This window comes from Gossypium raimondii, chromosome 7 (assembly GCF_025698545.1).
Source record: "Gossypium raimondii isolate GPD5lz chromosome 7, ASM2569854v1, whole genome shotgun sequence".
NCBI lineage: Eukaryota > Viridiplantae > Streptophyta > Magnoliopsida > Malvales > Malvaceae > Gossypium > Gossypium raimondii.
In genome coordinates, this window is record NC_068571.1 from 17,174,311 (window position 1) to 17,184,476 (window position 10,166).

The 10,166-nt window shown below is 35.3% G+C and overlaps 1 protein-coding gene across 3 annotated transcripts; it reads right to left on the minus strand.

Moving 5' to 3' along the window:
- Nucleotides 1-7,384: 7,384 nt before the first annotated feature.
- Nucleotides 7,385-10,166, minus strand: LOC105800364 (14-3-3-like protein GF14 psi). 3 transcript variants are annotated; one of them, XR_008197928.1, is made up of 5 exons: nucleotides 10,043-10,166; nucleotides 8,864-9,377; nucleotides 8,640-8,779; nucleotides 8,103-8,219; nucleotides 7,385-7,628 (listed from the first exon to the last, which is right to left on the minus strand). XR_008197928.1 is itself a non-coding variant. In XM_012631465.2 (5 exons), exons 2-5 carry the CDS (start codon nucleotides 9,347-9,349, stop codon nucleotides 7,563-7,565), a joined length of 792 nt encoding a protein of 263 aa, XP_012486919.1. In that variant the 5' UTR covers nucleotides 9,350-9,377; nucleotides 10,043-10,166; the 3' UTR covers nucleotides 7,385-7,562. The 3 variants fall into 3 exon arrangements, 2 of the variants coding, with proteins under 2 accessions (XP_012486919.1, XP_012486910.1); XM_012631465.2 differs by having other exon boundaries at nucleotides 8,640-8,762; XM_012631456.2 differs by having other exon boundaries at nucleotides 8,640-8,762; nucleotides 10,039-10,156.

Below are 10,166 nucleotides of genomic sequence, written 5' to 3' on the forward strand. Positions count from 1 at the left end.
TTTGTAGATTGTCTGATATGTCCTGTAATACCTTGTAACCCTATTCCGACGACGGATTAGGGTTAAGGGGTGTTACAGTATCTTAATATGTTAACAAAAATAACCTTAGAAATTTCGATAAATTATTGGAAACTTTGGTAACTACTTAATAATTTCTCTAAATCCTTAAATTTTTTATATGTAGCAAAATTTTGAATATTTACAAAATTAGTTTCTAGTCCTAAATAATATTTAAAACAAATCAAATGTATTTTATTTATTATTTATTAGTTTCCAGGTCATATTATTTTAATGGTGTTAAGAAAATGTATCTTAATATGTAACAAAAACCAAATTTGATTACCAATTTGGATAAAAAGAAACCTAGCTACCAATTTAAAAATTGAAACAAAATTCTGATACTAAAAGATATACTTTCTCTTTCAATTTTTCTTTTCTCGTTACCATTTATCCAGCTCATGGGAATTTTTTGAACTCTCCATTATTTTCCTTTGTATTTATTTGGGCTTTTTATCTAAATAATATAAAATAATAAAATAAATACTGAAATAGGATAAGAGCCATAATATTTACCAATCTATGCAAACTCAACAATGTAAAATCGGTGTCGCCTGACCAATCGGCAGCACCTCTCTCCCCTACCACCAATGATTGAAGAAATCATCACAATTGAAAATTTTTTTTATTTGGGTGTCACCTAAGCAATCAGGGGCATTAGTATTTCAGACCTAGAAATACACCCGAAAATACACCAAAAATATCTAGAAAAAAAACGAAAAAATATTAATTTTTATTGGTGTCTCCGATGTGTTAGGCAACACCCGAATATTTTATAATAATTTTTTTTAAAAAAAAAAGAAATAATTAAACACCCATTAGAACTCGAACCCGTGATAGACGAGTCCGGGTTCCAGTACACGATAAAATATTAGTCTTTTTTTTCAACTTTAATAAAAAGTGAATATTGTTTTTATATTATTTTTATTATTATAAAAGGGGTTGGTTTGTTCCCCAACCCCATAGATCTAAAGAAAAAAAAAATGGAAGCAGCTGCTCAAGGCCACTTGCGAAAATCAAAAGAAAGGTATGTTTTAATTTACTTTTTTTAGTATAATTAGTTATATCAGTAGTAGTTTAGTTTTAAGGTATTTATTTGTGTTAAAAGGTTAGTACTAATTATTTTCTATATTTGATTTTTTTTATATTACAAATATTTGGATGGTCCCTTCCCCCTCTCCACAGCCAAAAGTCTCCCAAAAAATAGGTATATATATTTTTTCTAATAGTATAATTATTAATAGTTTAGAATTGTGTTAAAAGTTTAATTTTTTTTCTGTAATAATATGTTAACTTTAATTGTTTGTGCAGATATCGGTATGGGTTCTTTAATTACTATAGAAGATCACATTGCAAGGACGATCCATTTGGATAAGAGAATGTTCTAATGTTGCACGTATTTTTGGGCATAGTTGCACGTAATTTTTTATTTAATTTTGAGATATTAAACAATTTTGTAATTTAATATGACTAGGGTGCGTACCGCGTATTAAGGCCGTGTGGCCATGGTCCGAGCTATTGATTAGACACACGAATTATGCCCTACCTAGATGATGCGGGATTTGGATCAGTGGCATTAATATGTGTGTTTGAGTTGAGGGGTGACTTAATATCGGCACTAATTGAGTGGAGGCACCCAGAGACGCACACATTTCATTTCTCATGTAATTAGGGCTCACCGTGGACAGTGATTAGGTAACCAATTCAAGCTACATAGCATATCCTACGGCGCTTTGCTATGACTTGCTTGGATGCTATCCCGGTGATAGTACCGATAAATTTACGGGTTTAAAATTTTTATGGCTAAAGGCAAATTTTGAAACATTATCAGATTATGCAATCGAGAGGGAGAAGATACAAGCTGCTCGGGCCTATATACTATAGCTTATAGGGGGTACTTATGCTGGATTCCAATAATAATAGAGTCCACTTGATGTACCTATCCTTACTGACTAATTTGCAAGATGTTCGTTCCTACAGCTGGGGTTCAGTAGTATTAGTGATGCTATATCATGAGCTTTTTCGGGGGCACAAAACACATAACACAAGATATCGGTGGCTGCTTGATACTGCTACAATCTTGGGCGCTATATAGGATGTCATTTCTAGCATCAGTAGGTCACCAAGTACATGTGTTCCCACTTGTGAATAGGTAAAAAAAATTAAACTTAGATCAAGATTTTTTTTATGAAAATATGTTCTAACGGGTTTGGTTTATATTTTTAGATGGTATACTTGTTCGAATATTGGGAAGTCTGAAACACCCATTGTATACTGATAAATGATCAAGGCATACGTCAGGTTCATAAAATTAAATTTTATTAATGTTATGTAATTAGTTTATTTATTAAATTACGTTGTAATTAGTATTTTAATCATATGTTTAATTGTACAGTTTGCGTGGATGCCGTATAGCGCGCCAAATGTTGCTTCTGTCATTCCTCTATCAGCTAGTGCCCATGCACTCGTGTGGTGTGTTAATGCACCCGTGATCAATTTTCAAATGGTGGAGTGGTATGCCGAAGATCGGGTGCTTCATCAATTCAGGTGTCGTCAAATATTTTGGATGTTCCTATACAATTAGGTAAAGATGTCCATGGAATTGACAAGAAGGGGAAACATGCAAAGAATTGGACATTAGAGCATCAACCATATATTGTGTTGTGGAATATTCGATTGGAGAGAAGGCCACATATTTAGCCCATTGTCACCTCAGTACTACACCCTTTCTGAGCAAACCTTTCTGACACATGATTTTTCGAGTTTGCTCAATATACCCCAAGAATCGCCTATGGGTGACGGGAATGTCGATTCAAGTGAGATGGACATTGACCATCGGGAGCACCCACAATGCGAAAGAAGGCCACCACAACGATACACCCCACAAAAAACTCCATCAAACCATAAATTTTGAAGGTTTTAATTCAAAAATTTTGAATTATTGTGATGTTCAGTTTATTTAAAGTTTGTAATTTTACTTCATGTTAATGAAATGTTTGATATATTTTTAAATATACATGCCCATCAAGTTTATGCAAATATGTTACAAGTTCATGCAAATATATGGGACCATATCGTATTCATGTAAATATATGTGACAATCAAGTTCATGCAAATATATGTAAATAATTGAAGTTAATACAAGAATGGAAATTCAATACAAAATGGCATACATAATTCTGAACCTGGGATACATAAATTCACATTCCAGTCGACCAAGACAACTATCTCGGGTGGTAATTTCGATGCGGGCATTTGCTTCGATTATGACTTATTGATCTACACACACCATAATGTTTTGTGTTGACCTTCTTCGTCATGTCCATGTCATTTCTTATCCGAGTAACATGCGGGCAACCTCTGGGCTTCCTACAGAGATTGTTGTCTGAAACCAACCGAAAAGCCAGCGGAGGAATTTCTCACGTTGACACATCCTGCACTGTTGGGAACTCGTTTCCCCAAATGCATAACGTGTGTTCCAATGTGTACACCTCATCGATATATTGTTGACATTGATGGATACATCAGTGCATGCTACAATGATGTACACACACAAGTAATGAAATGTCTGGAATTTCCCATAGTCGCATCACATGTTTAGGAGACTAACTCCGTATGACCTAGGTAGGATATCCGGTCGAGAATTGATGGTTTTTGTCACCTAAAAAGTTTCAAAATGTCAAGAATATAATTGAACGTTCATGGTCCTCGCTCTTTAGCTTTTGAGGCCTTCCTTCATAATTGCCTCGACAAACACGAACCCTGCATTCATCTGATTTACTTGTCTAAGCCCCATTCTTGGCATCAATGTGGCCATCTAGTAGAAAGTAGCTGAGAATACAGATGCAATTGGAAGATATCATGTAAGCCTTAATACCGAGTTAACGGCCTCTTCTAGGTTGATGGTCATATGACCATATTGCGAATCATCATAGAAACTTTGAGCCCATTACCAGGGCTCCATACTCCCAAAACAATCATGTAATGTAGTATTCGTTTGACCTTGCATATCAGCTTGGAGGTCAACCAGTCTCCGTCTAAACCGATATGGTTTCAGCTCGTACCCTGGACCGTTACAACATGTTACATGCCATTTCACAGACTCTAAACATAAGGAAAAAAATTAAATAGATAATTACACATCTTCACAACTTGTCTGCGCCAATCCGTATTTTTGAATTCCTTGTGGAAGTTCCCATAATATGCGTAATGCAATAAACGAATCTCCACGGAACACCCGAAGGCCTAATTGTGGAAATTAGCCCATTTGATCTATCAAAAATTATGCAAACATTGTCTTGAGTGACAACGTACCTTCGCAAGTTCTCTAGGAAAAATTCTCGTGACTCCATGTTCTCTCCTACAATAATGGCAAACACTATCAATAGCAAGTTTTAGTTCTCGTCTTATGCAACTGTAATAATGAGGATATGTGTATATTTTCCGTAAATTCAGGTCTCATCTACCTGCACAAGTAGCTTACAGTGGGGAAAGGCCCAAATGCATGGATCAAATGTCCAAAACATCTTCTGAAAGTTATCCTCATCGTAATAAGGCAGCATTTGCAACTCAACAACAATCCCTAGAACGTACTCTTGCATTGCGGCTATCCACCCTTGGAGTTCGTTGTACGATGCATCCCAATCTCCGTACAACTGACCCATGGCCATTTTTTTAGCCAACCATACCTTCTAGTATGAAACTCGGTACTGGAACCGTTCTTTCATTTCGACAATCAGCACCAATACAAGAATGGTGGCCATGTCTTTAACCATTGCCAATATGCAGTTGCAAATGGTTTTTGAATCAAACTTGTAGTGGTCCTATGTCATACGTGCAAAAATGCATATATGAGGCCCAACAAATTTTCGTATCTCCCACTGTTGGGACCTCTAGATAAATGCAACTAGTACCTGCCACTTGCACCCTTCTATCAACTTCCAACACTCACCAACATAGATCGTTGGTTTAGAGTCAGCCACCCTGTAGTCAACAGACACCTTCATACTATAGCGTTTGATGGCATCGACACACTCGTCTTTCCTCATGAATCTTTGACCCACGAACAACTCTTCCAGTTCAGGATATGCTAACATTAAGTGAGCAGGTATTATGTCTAAGTACTTGGGGGAACTCAGAAGCATGCATTGCATCGGGATCAATGATCGACATATGGGCTACAAGATCATTGCGAATGACGATGCTACGACTCGGGTTGTTGATCGAAGGGTCGTGATCATTTCCATCATCTAGTCCTTCGTCGTCGATATCATCTGGGACATCGTCTAAATTAGGGTCACTAAAATCTTCACCTTCGTGATCAGAACAACCATTATTATTGGATCTATCTTCACCAAGCGTGTTGGTTTCAATAACGACTAGATGTATCTGTAATCCACCACCATACTGATCTGAACATCCAACATTGAGATCGATGTCAAAACCGCGTATAGACGACCTCCTATCGACGGATGCTCTGGGAACCTCTATACGCGGGTCTTCAACTCCATATTGTTGACTTAACTAAGTTACATTTTCAATAGGCTCTACATCTACTAACTCAACAAATAACTAAAACGGTTCAGTGTTCACCTTTCCTGGCGGGCAATACAATGTGACCATCGTCTCGATGTCGTCATCGTCTAAAATTTCTATCTCAGTAAATTTGATAGGATTTGACGAAACTAGAAATTTGTAGAAAAGTTTCGTCATCCTCCTTCCATAACGCCGAGAAATTTTTGCACTGACCTTCTCTTTCATATTATTGACGGACACATTCCTATCGAATTTCGTTCTTATTTTCTGGCAAGTTTCAAAAATACAACCAACGATTGTTTCTAAAATAACACTATCGAAATGAATGGTTGCAAAAAAAATTAATTCTCCATTTTTTTTCTGAAACTGCAAAAATACAACCAAATATCTTAGTACTAATCTTAACACTAAATACATTTTTAACACAAATAAACTACTACTAAAAAATAACTAATTATACTAATAAAAAAATAACTTTAAAACTAACTAAATACACTAACCTTTTCTTTTTTTTCTTATTTCCGATAAGGGGGGACATTCAATTCTGTCTATTTGATTTTTTTTTTCCTTTCTGTATTTGTGGGAGGGTTGGGGGACCAAACCAACCCCCCTTTTATAATATTCATAATATTATTTTTTATTATATATTTTTTAAATAGAAAGTAAAAAAATTGATATATACAATAATCGAGCATTGGAACTCGGACCCGTGACTGATGGGCCACATCAATGGTGGCACCGGCCTGATGATCTGCCACCGATGTGACCCATCAGTCAATGGTCCGGGTTCCGATGGGTGTTTAATTTTTTTTACTTAAAAAAATACATATTATAAAATATTTTGGTGCCACTTGACACATCAGCAACACCAATAAAAATATTTTTTTTCGTTTTATTTTTAGGTATTTCTGATGTGTTTTCAGGTGTATTTCTGGGTCTGAAATACTAGTGCCGCCGATTGTTTAGGCAGCACCCAAAAAAATATTTTTTTTTTCAAATGTGAAGATTACTTCAATTATTGGTGGCAAGAAAGAGAGGTACCACCGATTGGTCAAATGGTACCGGTTTTACACCATTGAGTTTACCTAGATTGGTAAATAATAGGGTCCTTTTTATTTTTTTTACTAATGTCGATACGAAAACAGTGTTGTTAAGGACTCAACCACACTTCCATTATAAGATAAATGCATCTAAACCGTAGAGATGAGAACAAAATAATTTCCGAATTGATGTGTTTTTAATTACCCATCGATGATTGATTTCCTAATATCCAAAATATTTTTTGTTTTTTTTTTTGGTGTTTCTAACATGCGAAATCCAAGTGTTGTAAAAGTTTGGGCATTTAGGAAATTTCATGATACGTAACATTAGGTATACTCATGTATACATAACGATATATTACCTTGTTAAATATATTTTTCTATACATTTCTTTTACAAATTTATGTTAAAGAGTCTTATATAAAGATTTGATCTATAAAAAATGATGAAAGACAATATAAACTAGTTCTTGAAAAACAAAATTTCCAAAACCTTGAATCTCATTTGTCCTGATTTCCTGTACATCTCCATTTGTTCACAACAAATGGATCTTTAATTGTAGTTTTGAAGTTCTACATTTTTTATATATATAATTGTGTTTCAAACCCAAACCATCCTTAAAAAAAATAAACACTGGATATAATTATTTTAGTGCTTAAACCCCATCCCTTTAGTACTCTGAACCTAATGCATACCTAAAGTGTGCATATTTATTTGTATTGGTAAACACTATTTTAGCATATTACCACATGAAAACCAAACAAATTCCTGTCCAATAATAAAGCGCATGTATAATCCATCGGAACATTTGATTCCAAGTGCTGATTAGAGAAGAAAAAAAAAGTAAAAGGAACACTTCTACAACCTAGATTGCATCTATAAGAAACTACTAGATGAAGTACAGAGTACATATCCTATGAGCTTGACTCGTCACTGCTGTCCCTCCCCTGACTCAGGCTTTAGAGGTGCTTCCTTGATCTCATCTCCAGCTTCATCCTTAAAAATAAATAAAAAATAAAAAAACCCTTGAGACTCATTAACAGCTTAAATAAAACATGCAAGTTGCACATTTATAAATGAAACAATTAGCGTGTGTAATACAAGGCCTGAGTTATCAGCAATAACTTCAGAACACTAGTTCTTAATACAGTAGAGGCAACAATTATCTTGAAGATGAATTGAAACTTCAGGATCTTAGTCCTGTCTGATGTAATGCATGGAAGTTCAAAGAGTACAGCAGAGTACGCTGGTCGAGATAATGAAAGTGAAAAGATCCGCTCAAGAATATGGCTGTAGAAATTTGTAAAATCCAGGTTGAGCATGGAACAAACAGAGGTACCAACCACCCAGGTTGCACCAACAAATTGTTCGTGAGAATTGTGGAGATTTAAAAATAATTGTAATTGACATTTAAAGGCAGCAGAGTTGGTTTTAAGTTTTAATGAACACACACGGAGGTGAGAGAGTTACCGTGATGTCAGATGTCCAAAGGGTCAGATTGTCCCGGAGAAGTTGCATGATCAATGTACTATCCTTGTAAGATTCCTCACCCAAAGTATCCAACTCTGAAATTGCATCATCAAAAGCCTGCCAAATGAAAAATGTGTCATTTTATAATAGTTGACAAGCAATCTTTTGAGATTCAATTTGTGTACTAGGCAATCACTAAAATGTTCAAGGCTCACTGTACACTACATAACAAATAACAAATCAACTTTTTACCAGCAGATTTCATGGGAAAAATGAGTGGATCTATAGTAATTCTTTTTCCCCCCTAAGCTCATTATCAGCACCATTTTGAGTATCAACAAGATTTGGCACACCAATTTCTAGTTGGGGTGGGATTAGATTAGAACAATTTACTATGCAATTCAAGAAGTTCCCTACACGGTTAAAAAATAAAAACCAGGCAAAGAAAGTTCTGTAGTTTAGTTAATTAGCTGTTCTAGGTCAACAAAGACCAAAAAGAGAAAAAAAGTCAATAGCAAAACAGCAGAGAATAAACACCTGTTTTGCAAGATTGCAGGCACGATCAGGTGAGTTGAGGATTTCGTAGTAGAAAACAGAGAAGTTAAGAGCAAGCCCGAGTCTAATTGGGTGAGTAGGAGCAAGTTCAACAATAGCAATATCCTGCCATCATAAGAAAGCTAAAAAGTTTCTGTAATTGAAAAAAAAAATCGTAAAGGAATTATTGAGAAATATTGACAACATGTATCACCAATTTCACCTACCTGAGCAGACTTGTAAGCCAACAAAGTGCTTTCAGCTGCTTCCTTCCTCTCGACGCCAGTCTTAAACTCAGCAAGATACCTGTGATAATCACCCTTCATCTTAAGGTAAAACACCTTGGACTCAGCTGTTGAGGCTGAAGGGATGAGATGAGATTCCAGAAGGCTCAAAATCCCATCACAGATCTTGCTAAGCTCAGCTTCGATCTTGCCCCTATACTCCTTGATGATAGCAACATGATCCCCATTTCCTTTGCTCTCTTCCTTCTGCTCAATTGAAGAGATTATCCTCCATGATGCCCTCCTAGCCCCAATCACGTTTTTGTAAGCCACGGAGAGAAGATTTCGTTCCTCAACAGTTAGCTCCTCTACATTGACAGCTTTTACAACTTTCTCCATGAACTCCACCATTTCTTCATACCGTTCAGCTTGCTCAGCCAATTTGGCCATGTAAACATTTTCCTCTCGTGTTGACCCAGTTGAAGACATTTTTACTATACCACTCTAAAACCTGATCCTGCAATACAAGATGTACTTTATGAATCAAACATTTCTAACCAAATCTTAATCCGTCTAAACAAGTAAATGAATATCACAAACAATCATTGGAGACATTTGCATTCCTCGATCATAAAAAATTATCAGCCGAAAAATACTTTTTCTTTTCGTGAAAAATTTCAAACTTTAAGAACCAATCTAATTTGTTCGAAACTTCGAAGTGTGTTTTTAATCTAAAAAAAAATGCAAAATGCAAGGAAGGTATATTATTTATACTAGCTACTGTACTTCCACCAGTTTCGCAGGAACCAAACAGATCAAATTCATATTTTTCTTTTTTGTTACAAGAACTTATCTACTCCAAATCTGAGCAATCAAACAATGAATAAAAAAAATCATGTCCTATTTTTTCCCATTTCTAGGAACCATACTGATCGCAACAATAACAAAACCAAAACTTGTCAACCCAAGATATATAAGCTCAAATATAAAACAAATCGAGCCAGAACCACTAAAACAAAATCAATATAAAAAGCTAAAAGAACACGCATTGTATGCATCTGAAAGCAAAAATTAAGAAAAACAAGTCCAAGAAATGAAAGCCTACGGATCTTAAAATAAAGAAATAAATTAAAAATATCATTAAAAGAACGTAAAAGAAAAGGTCGATCAAAACTAACCTACCAGATAAAGGGGCGCTTTCTTTTTCGTTGCAGATGTGAAGTGAAAAAATATTATTGCAAGTGAATTAGGGCAAGAGCCGAGAGGAATACGTTTTGTGTGTTTACCTTTATTATTTAACTTTACA

Coding starts and splice junctions, on each gene's coding strand:
- LOC105800364 (XM_012631465.2), bottom strand. CDS start 9,349: ATGTCTTCAACTGGGTCAACACGAGAGGAAAATGTTTACATGGCCAAA. Junction 8,763..8,863: donor TGGCTTACAAGTCTGCTCAG/GTAGGTGAAATT, acceptor TTATGATGGCAG/GATATTGCTATTGTTGAACT. Junction 8,220..8,639: donor CCTGCAATCTTGCAAAACAG/GTGTTTATTCTC, acceptor TTCATTTGGCAG/GCTTTTGATGATGCAATTTC.